The following is a 12,739-nucleotide window of genomic DNA, read 5'->3' on the forward strand; positions in this document are numbered from 1 at the left end:
TATAATTGACCATATTGCTTTCTAACTGTGGTCTGTGTTAATCCACCCACCACCATTAACCAAACCTAATGCCACGGAAAAGTCATTTGTCTGTTTCTAAATTGTATTTTTTTTAAAGAAAGTTAAATATCGACCAGTACACTTTGCTATATATATCTAAAAAAATACATTTAGATTGAAATACAATGAAGATGTAATTGTATCATTCAGGAAAATATAACTGACTAATACCTACAAAAGCCTTGGTGTAACACTCTAGTCATACTTGTACAATTCTGAAGCCATATGTACACAGAAAAAAACAACAACTGTGGCCTTATCAAGGAAGCAGGTAATCATTGTAAATCACTGGAGCAAAATACATTAAGATAGCTTATGTGCACTCACTGTTGAAAAGTGTATTTCATTCCTCAATACAATACAACACTATGGTTCATTTGTTTTTTGTGTTTGCCTATGTCTGCTATAAATTAGCCAACATGTGCACATTCAAACTAGACTCCAGTGCTAACAAGGATTACCCAGTCCATTCATCTGAGATGTTTACGGCTGAATTGTAAAACATATATCAAGACTTAAAAAGTAAAATGAATTTCAAATGCATTAGTATTGTATGAAAATCACCAGCTTAGTTTAAACTGCAACAAGACTGAAGATTTCAAAAACGTATTTTCAAAAAATTTACAAAATTCTTTGGAAAATACTTTTCTCGGGTTAATCTAAAGCCTAGGTCAGACTACAACACTGTCCCAAGTCATGTCTTTCCAAACTGGAAGAGGTGAGATAAACAATTGGTCTGCCTGCTGTTCAATAAGTAGGTTGTTGACCAAATGTGACAAGACAATGATGGGCATCACAGAAACAAATACTCAGTCATTCAAGGACACCTCCAACTATGTGTCAAGAAAAGCTGGAGAAAAATGATTATATTTATAAAATAACTATATTATATTATTATAAAATGCTAAAACATTTATATTATTACATCGCAATGAAGCTTAGGGCTGTCTTCAACCAAAGGAATTCTTAGTCGACTTAAACTCGAGTTTGTCGATGAATTGAACGTATTTGACTTAAAAAGTAATTTCTATTAACATGGACTTATTCAGACACATTGCTATCAAATATTATTTCATTTAAAATTTATTTTTTAAACAAAATAGCTCTTAGTACTGAAGGCTATGTTAATCTCCAGAGCACAGACTGCATGCGTCAGTTCTTTTGCCCTTGATCTACACCTCTATTGGTTTTTGCCTTGCTCAGATTTCAGTCTCGGATGGCTTCAAAATACAAAGGCTCAACCACAGCGGGCTTGCGAAGATCAATGTTGAAACACTAAATGTACATATTTTGGGCCAGTTTGCATCGTGGGATAATGTTAGCAATTGTAAACTAACTTCCCCTTGAAACCTTCAACGATCCAGCTCCAATTAGTGCAGGTTCCTATTACGGCTTGAATGGGTTGCAAGTGTCGAGTCTGACCAAGGCTTCAGTGGCAAAAAAAAAAAAGCAGTGGAAACTAGAGATTCAGACGGATCCGTAAATTAATGCGCGCCATTCTGGAGAAGAAATTCAAGTGTGTTGTAGCTAACTAAGACATCAAACACTGATAGGAGGCAAACAATTTAAGAACAGTTGAGTTCTCAGCCTCAGCCACATAGAACAGAGGAGGCGAGCAGAGGACAGGAGGGAGAGATGACGTGAAGGAAACCTGGAAAGAAAAGGAGAACACACGACGAAAGACCCGATGACGTTAGTAGAAATGAAAAATATTAGAAATAGCAATCAGTGTGATCAGAAATCAGTCAGTGGATGAAGAGAGAGAGTCAGACAGCCGAGGAAGATTCCTGCAGATTGCACAGGGGAAGGAAAAAGAGTCAGTCACTTTAAAAATAGCAACATTAAAACAAACAAACATGAGACACATGCCAACCCACACTAACCCCAAAGATCCTTAACTTCCTCCACTAGACATTGCAGACTTTCTAGGGAATCCCTGCTTTCTAAATCAAATTATAATGACTATTAATAATCAGGTGAACCGTCTTCACATGAATGGATGTCTGCTGTCAACTGCAGACTCCGCTAGTGGCTGCCGTGCTTAATTTTAAAACAAAGCATCATGTAAGCTACACTGAAGAAAGAAAAAGGGAAACAACTGAACACAAAAACAAAAACACCGAAGGGGACCCCAAAATCATGCTGTTACAGCTTAACTTCAATTTTCATATTCTGGCCATCAGTGTCACATGGAGCTGGGGGGTTACTGGCATTAGAATGTGATGAAAAATGGAAAAATTAGCATTAAGGACCTTTTATGCCCACTGGCGGCGTCTCTACATTTTTGCAAGGGTAGAATAGGAATGGAAACTTGTTTCTGTCTTTTCCCCGGCATTTTTCAAAATGGCTTGCACGGAGCGGTCTTAATGAAGAAACGTCTCCGCTTTTATGTTGCCTGATTCAAGCAATTACTAGAGCCAATTCAGAGGGTGACTCAGTGCCAGGTGAAGGCAACATTTACATCCTTGGCTGGAAAATTAAGATAATGTCGCTAATGAGGGCAGTCCATGACAAGCACCAAATTATGAAGCCAAAAGGATGAAAATGGTGGAAATGTAGGCAACTTGTTTGAAAGGCCACTTGCACACAAGGGAAAAATCCCAAATTGCTTGTGTGATTATGCGAAGGCTTAGACAAAAGAACAAATTATTTAAGTAGCACATTATATTCAGTCAGTCATAGAGACAGAAAACAACGGTTTATCATATTGTGTTATTAAACGGCTGGCCATATTTCAGGGCACAGACAGACTTTGAGGGGCAGCAGTTACAAGTCAAAATGAGGACACGTGTCCCGCAGTTGATCAGCTTAATGGAGATTTAATACGTTGTCTTGCAAAACAACTTCTCAAGTCTTGTATCCCAGCAAATCCAGGGGATCCTAAGCTCCTGAACCACTGCAATGTTTTTAATCACAAATCTTGGCATTTGTTACATGATCTATTCCGTTTGAAAACTAGAAAACTGCAGTAAGGTCTTTGCTACATGTGCAAACTGTAGAAAGCGCTTGCTCCGGTGTGGAAAAGCTCAGTAAATCTTACCCTATGACTGCCTTTCGCTGCGTTAGTCTGACTCTACAAAATGATCTAGGGTATATGGATTGTATTTTGGGGAAGCGGAGACAGAGGATTGGTAAGAGGGGAAAAAAAAACATAACAAAAAACTTGCCTATGAATCACAATCTATCACAGTTTACAACAGGACTTGAGTGGGAAAGGCTGAACTGGGCTTGTGTGGACTGGGTCAGACTGGGAGAACACTAAGCACTTACCAGGGCAGTCGCGATAGGATACATTCTGTGTTCTTGGTCCTATTCTGGTTGGGCATGGACCTTGAGAAGCAAAAAGACGGGGCTACAGACATGCATTGTTTGAAACTGCTTAGAGTGAAATGAGGACCTGTTTGGAATATTTGTTAGAAAGACTTTGCCAGGACTGAGAGTCCTTGGGCAGAAGTTTATTTTTCACCACATTACACCAGTCTTGACTGTTTTCTTGGTGCAAGGAGGAGGCAAAAGAAACAGTGGGTGGACATGAGTGCACCTTGAGGCTAATCCTACTATTAAGTTTTGAGGTAACACAGCAAGACATGAAATCAATACTTCACTTAACTATGAGGCACGTAAAAAAAAAAATAAATAAAAGAAGCTGTTCGGCATTTCAGGTAAAAGTAACATGGTTTGGCTTCGACTCAATAAGGTGGACTCAGATACTCATTACTGCTTATTTCATTTTTAATTCAGGTCCTCAAAGCCTTGAAGAGGTTAACCTTTAAGTTGTAATGAGTTTCACCATCGAATGACGATCACTGACGCATTCTGATTCAACACTGAGGGGAAGAGCTCGGCCAGGTATACTGGTAACGAGCAATGTAGGAGAAATGTGTTGAATATAAGAAAATACTGTAGAATAAAGACGCTTTATTTGGGCTAAAGTTCCCTTTTGAGTTGATTCAAAAAGTGTACAGGTAGTCATTTGAATCGAGAAGCGCTGCCAAATACTTCCCACTCTAATTATGTCAGTTCCACCTGATTAGTGATTCTGGCAATTGATCTAAATCTTTGTCATTAATCAGTTTGTAAAGGTTACCTCGGGGAACTTACTTCACAAACTGCAAATGAATAGCATCTTAAAGGACAAAGGGGAATTTTAATTCAAAGGGCAATCTAAAGATTGTTTGGGAGCAATGAATATTTTAGCATCCACGGAGCAGACAAAATGTTAACACTATCTCTTTAGATGAAATATTACCTTGTTGACTTACGAGTGGAGCCATTCTGTTCCGTTACATAATGAAACATCTGTTAACATATTTCAACACCAGTTGTATGGATGTATATTAAGCCATCAAGGTGAGCTGTGTTTTGCGCCCGATAGACTCTCCCGTACGAGACTAGAGTAATGAAACACTCGCTTGCCATCGCGGAGAGTCAGCATGACTTCCTCTGCGCTCACTCTATTCTGCTACCTCATAACCAGGCTCGTCGGGCCGGCTGGAAACACGGCGCGCACATCAATAATAAAGGCAGTACAGAAAGAGGACCAAAGGGTTTTACAGGTCATATTTCATGAAAAGTTCATGGTGTGACACAGATGGAAGAGAAGACAGAAGACATGGTGCTGGAAGGTGTTGCACACAAAGAGAGCAGAATGTCTGGAAAAGGCAGGAGGAAGAAAAGATACGGGATATGATAGAGCTAGAGAGGATGGCAGTGTGTGTGTGTGTGTGTGGAGGGGGGGGGGGAGGGGGAGGAGGGAGGGTTTTCAATTCATGACAGAAGGGTCGAACTTACTGTAGGGCACACACTCATACTGGACCTCCAGGTACTTGTAGGTCCCTGGGCAGGGGTCAGGGAAGACATCTGAACCTGTGATCACGATGCACTGGGTCCGATTGTTGCATCTGGAAACGAAGAAATGGAAACAAATTCAGCAAAAACACCCTAAAATACATCCACACTAGTCTTTTCAAACATAGTAAATAGTAAAGGGAATCAAACATGTGTTCTTATAATCGGGGGGAGGGGGGGGGGGTAAATTGCCCAACAAAGAAATACTACAGTTACCACATGGCAATGCTGTTTAGTCTGTTAGCTTACGGGCCAACTCCATGGCGTTTCACTCAGTACTCGTCTTGGGTCTTCTTTGCTATGTGTATGGTGTCCTTTGTACGCTGTGCTATGGCGTGTGTCTTTTTCAAGAGCTTAGACAATCTGTCTGAATGTGTATGGGCAAATGAAAAAATACAACATTTCCCCCCCTAATGCCATAATGCAATATTACATATCTAGTCAATAACTGGCCAATGTATTTACATTCCTGGTTTTCTGAATGAATCTTGCAGTTACACACAACTTTGTGCTCCATCTGTTCTTTAACATTTTCCCTGCAAGGTGTGATCAAATTAAATCAGAACTAGCTACTGTGTGTGTGTGTGTGTGTGTGTGTGTGTTATACATAACTGCTCTCTTGCATATAGAACTCTGTGAATACAACTAATAGAAATGAAATGTACATGAACTGCACAAATGAATGCAGCAAATGTCGGTGGATAAGTCATGAAGGCTTATTCACACAGGAACACAATTGCATAGGGACCTCATGTGATTTGTGGATTTGACCCCCCACATCTGTGTTTTGTGGGGCGCATTTGCACAGAATAAACAAAGTCTGTGTTTCACTCAAATGTCCCGTCTTATTGATTTGAGCTTGCTCCTTTACTGAATGGGTCTACACATGCTGGGCAGCTAGATGAGGCTCTTGAATTTTCACTCAAAATGCCATTAAGATCAACAATAACGATTTCTATTGCAGCCTCCATAATTCTCGATCCGGAAGAGCAAAAATAGTTACATAACCAGAAGGAGGTGTGTTTAGCAAAATGTGTGACATTTATAGTTTATTTTTATTTTGAAGGGAAACAACTTATATATAATTACTAGAATATGGAGGACCTAAGGTTGTATTAGCTATCACAGATATACATACAGTTTTTTATTTCACCAGCCATGTGCAGCAGTGTCAAAAGTTAATTTCGGTCCTTGCCTTTCACATCTGGAGAGCAGACATTCTAATTGAGCCTGTGGTGTGCTCTGAAGCCCGGGGAATTGCAGGTGACCGCCCTTTTTGCTGTACTGAAATCATGATAATGACATCTATACTCCCAGCAAGCCCACTTTGCTACCAAGGGGACTAAAAATTCTATTGGCAACGTGAGGAGCCAGATCAATAACTCTGTTCTGCTGATTTAGCAGAGACCAGAGATAATATTTGTTCCTTCTTATCACAGACCAGTGAGCCCATTTACAGCAGATCATTGGAAAATGTATTACTGGTTGCATTGAATTGTGCTTTGGGTTTTGCCTTTGCTTTTGGCCGCTGAGGTAATCACCGCTCTGTGTCCAAATGTTATTAATATAATATTAGGTAGCGCAGTGGAACAGGGGAGAGTATAGCCTAGTGTTGGGATGTATAGCATTGAACAGACGCAGGGAGGGGTGGAAATTGTTTCGCTGTCTGATTGAAAACAACCACATTTCAGCTGCATGCCATGAATGCGTGCAGTGCCTTAAGGTGTACGGCACACACAAAAAAGATTACTCAGCAACTTAAACAAACGGCTCATGTGTTCAAACACAAAAAACACTAAATCACAATAATGGCAGGGAACAAAATTAGCCATTGCTTTTTTCTCCTTTTTTTAAAGCACAAAAGCAATTCATCTCCCACTTCCTCCTGTTCTATTTCTCCCAATCAGCATGTATTCCAATTAAATTGTTCATGCATTTTTTTTCCCGAGTATATTTCATAGAGAATATTTTTTAATTTCACTAATACATTTTTTTTTTGTGCTTTTGCCAAGGTTCATTTTACCCAAATAACTAGTGTGTGTGTGTGTGTGTGTGTGTGTGTTTTTTAACACAGAGCCATAATGACACTATTTGTGTCAATATCGGCGTGTGCGCATCTGTGTTTACTGAAGGTCTCAAGGGGCATTCCACCTTATTAATGACCCTCACGTGTGATAACAGATGACAATATCAGCATATTATATTTGTTTTTATGGAAATGAATTCCATGAATTACTGTTTTGGAATTAAAACAGGCACCTCATGCTGGGCCCATAATACGCCGCTTGTTTTTGTGGGTAATATTTCATGACTCTGCAGCACTTTCCATATATTATATGGTCACTTTGATGATTCTGTCCCCTTGCTCATGCATAAGTATATCATGCAGGAGCAATATAAATTACAGTGCTTTATCTAACAGATTCCGATGAGACTGGGAAATGACTGCCTGGTTTATATTAGGCATATGAAACAGAATAATATCAAAAATAAAATTCATGACACTAATGAGACATAGACCTGCCATCGTTTCTCAGGCAAATGTATTAAACAACAGGACATAAGCACTGGGGGAAAAAAACATCTCGTATTTCTTTAGGAACAATGTTGACATAAGTGTTGATAGCTCTTTCTGATATATTGCCCTAATTTTAGAACTGTGGAGCGGGAGCGCCCTGTTCTATGGGACTGTGTGACTCAGATTCCGTCTCATCTGTGAAACCTTGAGCATCTCCTGAGACCAATTGAAAAAGCCCTAATGACTTTTCCTATGCACAGTCCTAGCCCTCAATTTGAGAGAGCACATGTAATTGAAATTCCTCCCATAAAAAGTTCAGCATTTGGGCCTGCCAGGGCACAGGTCTCAAAGTGCACACTAATTAAATACATGTAAAATATGATATCGCTGACAATCTTTTGATAGTCTGAGGCTATATAGTAATTAATCATGTACATAATGAATATTAAGTCAAAGGAAGATTTTCTCCACTTTCCTCCAGAGTTAATCGTTCTATTTCTATAAATACTTTGACTGTTCAACAGGATTTTACTAAAGAAAAAGTGTGGCGAGGGTTGTGCCAGAGAAATAATAATTAGCCATTTGGAAAAAGGAGATCCGTATTATGCAGTGGCGGGCCGTCAGGGCCTGCAAAGCCTTCTCTGCTGGCCTAAACAGAATCACAAAGTTATAGCTATTTTATAATTTAATGTTTTTTCTTAAATACATTTAATTTTTTCTTATATGTATTATAATTTATAAAAATATTTTTCCCATTATCTTATTTTCTCATTGCACAGCTACTGTGCTCCTCAGTTGCTCTGCTTCCAGTGCAGCTTGTTTTAAGTAGAGCTTTTATCCAATCAGATTTCACCTCTGTGTCTCTAGTAAGAAGAGAGGTCCCAGCCTGCAGACTCACCCAGTGCTGCCATGTGCAGTTTAAATTGAATGGGGACGATATTGTTGATTCAACCAATCAGATCTTTAGTTTGGGATTCATGGCCCCACCAGAGCAGTTTGCAGGCCTAGTTACGTCAGCTCAGAGTCCAGATGCCTCTCTGCCAGCAAGGTGCAGAGTGTGCTGTGATTGGTCAGTGGGCGGGCACGTGACTATGTGCCCGCGAAACATGATTGCTAGCAGAGCTTTGTAGCAGACAGAGTTCAGGTGGAAATATTTGAAAGACATTTTACCTAGCTTTGTTTTTTTAATATGAAATGGCGGAAGGAGGAGAAACGGATTTAGTGGCGGAGTTACTGGGAACGCTTTTCTCAAGAAGGACATTTCTGAACAAACTGGACAGTAAGAAACGACCCCACAGCTAGCAGCCCTGACCAGCCAGGAAAATGATTTGTATGCAGCGTCAGAAGCGTTGCACATGTTATGGCTGTGAATGTGTTTCATTTTAACTGAGCGTCGGTACTTTTGGAGAGACTCGAGTGGATCTACAACTCACAACCGCGGCCCGCTCTTCGCCGGTCCACGGCCGAAGACGACCACCGAACGCGGTCGAAGGCGACCACCGAACAGCGGCGGACCACGGACAACCGACCGGCGGCGGATCCGGTTGGACTTCTTACTGGAACTGATGTACTGGGATTAAACTCTTTGTCAGCATAGACAGCATTTGGTAAGTGCTTCGTTTGACTATATTGTCCGTTAATGACGCAGAGTCCCGTCATGCTCGTATTCATGTATCTGCACATTTTATTTCATTTGTCAAATGTTGCAGTGTTATGTGAATATGCGGCTTTTACACGAAACAAATAATAACCCGTAGCTGTGACGTCATAATGAGGTTATTAGAAGTGTCAAACAGCACTGAAGGCCCAGGTATAAAATCCACGGCCTGCCACTGGTATTATGTAATAAGGAAAGTTACCGTTTTAGAACCGTTTGGTAGTATATTTGTATTAGCGTATATCAATAAATACACAATGCCATATTTGTATTATATTTTGACAAATTGGTAAAACCAAGTCTAACGCGGATGTGACATGATTTAAAAAAAGTCCAGTATGAAGTGTGGTTTACAGAGCTCCACATCCTGAATATGGTTTAAAGTCCACATTGGCAAAAATCCTAAAGCTGTATCTATCTATCTATCTATCTATCTATCTATCTATCTATCAATCAATAACTTTACAATATATTTATCCAAGAATAAAAAGCAAAATGTTCAGTGTCAAAAAGAGTTGCGACATAATTTATTCTTGAAGTAAAATTAAGATGAGAGCAGGATGGAGCAACTTTCTGCTTTGATTGCCTCCATTTCCCCGACCAGCCTGTTAATCACACTGAAGTATTCCAAATGTAATCCCATCACATCTCTGACCTTTTGGGAGAGGCAGACATCAGTACAATTAGAGTGTCACAGAAAATGCTGCTTGGATTTGATGCAAATCTCCTTTAAAAATGAGCACTCCCTGCTGACAGCGGGAAAGGGTGCGATAAGATGCCAACAAGGTGTAACTGATAGCACCTCTGATACCATGTATCCACATGCAATTTACCCTTCTCCACTGCCATCATAAAGCATGTCAGAGGGATAATTGGACGTGAATATAATGTGCCAAGTGATTAATGAATTGACTTGACGATAACAAAAATTCTGCAAACTGTATTTCTACTAACAAACCACACCACAAAAAAACCCATAAAAAACTGTAATCTAGATCTGTTTACCACTAATCCCTCGACAGATACGACGCCATTTTAATCAATGCCGCTGTGTTCAATAGATCAGCATCAGCCTGCAACTGGGCTTTGCTTTGACATTGTACTCAAAACTGTGTCAATTGAAGAGTAAAGTATATTTACAATTTACTCATGTGCACTTTTAACAAAATGTACAAATGTTCTTTATTTAGTGAAGAAGACACACTGGTCAATTTTAGCTTATAACAAAAAATATGCAATACAGAAATAATTTTTGTAAAATGCTTATTACACATGTTACAATTGGCAAATATACGGAGGTCTCTCATGAAGCGACACATCACGTGCTGCTCATGTGACACGGCTAGTTTAAACTAAAGACAAGACGCTCCTAAATATCCGAATCCTGGAATGTTCTGCCCCTCCTGCTCATTTTTCTATCCCTCAACACGCCGGCGTTCAGGAAGCCGAAGCAGCCATTTGTAATTCACAATATAAAAAACAGCATCAGCAGTGAAAACAATCGCTGTGTAACTGGAGGAGAAAAGAGACATGAGTGAGGGGAGCACATTACAGAAAAAGGCACAATCTACTTCCTGGTGCTCCCAGTTTGAGTTTCAATCAAATTAGCATCTCTTAAACTCAAAGTGACCCGTCTAGCTCCATTTCATCTGAAATGCTGATGAGGTTCATGGCACAATTATCAAGGCAGACATCTCTCTCAAAAGGAAGGCCTGTTTATAGCAGACAGGCCGTTGAAAAATTAAATCATTTCCAGGGCCACAAAATGGCAGCGGAAGAAACAATCTGTTGCAAACAGTACACAAAACAAACACACAAGCGCACAAGCTTGATGTATAACCACCCCCAATATCAGTATATTTAGACCATTTTCTAAGGGGGTGGCCCAATAATGTTTCAGGAAATAGGTCGTTAGAAATTAACCATTAGCATACCGCTTTCAACTTGAGGTCTGACCCAATATCCGGGTAAGTCATCCCAGGAACTTGTAATTACTGTCATATGCTTGTGTTTATGCTATATTTACTGGAGCTGCCAATGGTGCTCAACGGGGGGATTCCAGGCTCTTACCGACTCGGGAGGAAGTCTGTGCGACTCTCATCCGTCCATCTTACCTATTGATTTTTAAACCAGCCACGGTATATTACCACGCCGCTAAAGTCAGTGGAAATACTATTGTGCCATTCTGCAGGTCCAAATGTGACCTTTATAAGACGGCAGAATGCAATTTTAGCACACCCACGCATGAAGCCAAAGCTACACAGGAATGGCTTAAAAACAATGTTAATGTTCTGGAGTGGCCGAGTCACAGACCAGATCGAGAACTTGTGACTGGACCCGATGACCCCTGTGCAACCTGGCAGAGCTTGAGCAGTTTAACAAAGAGGAATGGGGAAGAAGTGCAGTGTACAGATGAGCCAAGTTGATGGAGACCAAAGACAGTAGTTGCTGCTAAAGGTGCTTCTATTCAAAAGTGACATGGAAGGGGCGAATACTTATTTAAAAAAACACTTGTTTTCCATTTCAGAACTGTAATCCGTTCAGAAGAATTTGCAATGTGTTTTCACTCAAATATATTTTGATAATTTCTGTTTATAACAAGTAAATCTACTTTAATTCATAATTTCAAACTATAAAACCACAATACATTTTACAGACACTGTATGTCAACAAAAGCAGAATGCAATGCTGTTGGGGAAATGTCGTCGTGATTTTAGATATAAGAACTCATCAAACTGTATGTACCATGACAGAGTCATATTTACAGATTGTACATTTTTGAAGGGCGTCATTTAAAAACATTGGTGGAAAAAGATTGCAACTCACAGACACTTATAATATTAATATATAGTCGAATAGAGGTGGGCCATATGCCCAAAAAATTATAAATTAGTAAAGTAAATTGTCTGAAAACTAAAATGTGTTTCATGATAAAATAACCAAAAAGACTACGAATCAAGGTACATCATCACATTGACGCAAATAATTCAATAAAAATCTAATTTGATCATAAATTCGTCCAGCACGCTGACTTTGCCAACATTGGTCTAAAACATCAAGCCGGTAAAAAATGGTATGGAAAAAAATAGTTTCAACTGTTATGTAGTGTATTCTCTCATACTGCCCAACCCTTTTGTCGTAGTCAACAGCATAACGTGACATGTGTGCCAATATAGTCTTGAGCAGAGAGCAGTTTCATGGCTCATGACTTTGTGCACACCCCAAGCTTAATCTAGATCTTTATGAAATCTTAATCTGCTGCGCTTTAAATAAACACTAACAGAGAGGAAGAACAAGGCAGTGTGCTGTCAGGCGGCAGCAATGGAGCTCCTCGGAGAGCCTCGCAAGCGGTCCTGTCACTGATATAAATAGTGTAAGCAGCATCATTTACTCTCCAGAAGTGCCTCACATTTATTGACAATTGCATGCTAATATTACTGGGTCATTTCAACGTTACAAGTCAGTTGTTAACAACCCTATTAACTTAATAACGTCTGTAAAAATCTGTCACGTTCAAGCTGAGGATATCATTACAAGATGAAACCCTTCAAATACCCAATGGTGAATGGTAATGATCATTTTAATGATAATGACTAACTAGCTGTCCTCTAATCCCACAAATGAATTTCACATCGTCTGTTGGAGAGCTATCGGCT

The 12,739-nt window shown here is 39.7% G+C and overlaps 1 protein-coding gene across 1 annotated transcript in view; it reads right to left on the reverse strand.

Annotated features, from left to right (window-relative positions):
• The window catches only part of adgrl2a (adhesion G protein-coupled receptor L2a), a gene marked incomplete at its 5' end in the record, with an annotated part of 72,296 nt that overhangs the window by 37,565 nt on the left and 21,992 nt on the right, over window positions 1-12,739 (reverse strand). Inside the window, one exon of the mRNA XM_079157500.1 lies at window positions 4,852-4,961. Within this exon, the coding sequence (XP_079013626.1) occupies window positions 4,852-4,961 (110 nt within the window). The remainder of the gene's footprint in view (window positions 1-4,851; window positions 4,962-12,739) is intronic.

This window comes from Pholis gunnellus, assembly GCF_910591455.1.
Source record: "Pholis gunnellus genome assembly, chromosome: 4".
NCBI lineage: Eukaryota > Metazoa > Chordata > Actinopteri > Perciformes > Pholidae > Pholis > Pholis gunnellus.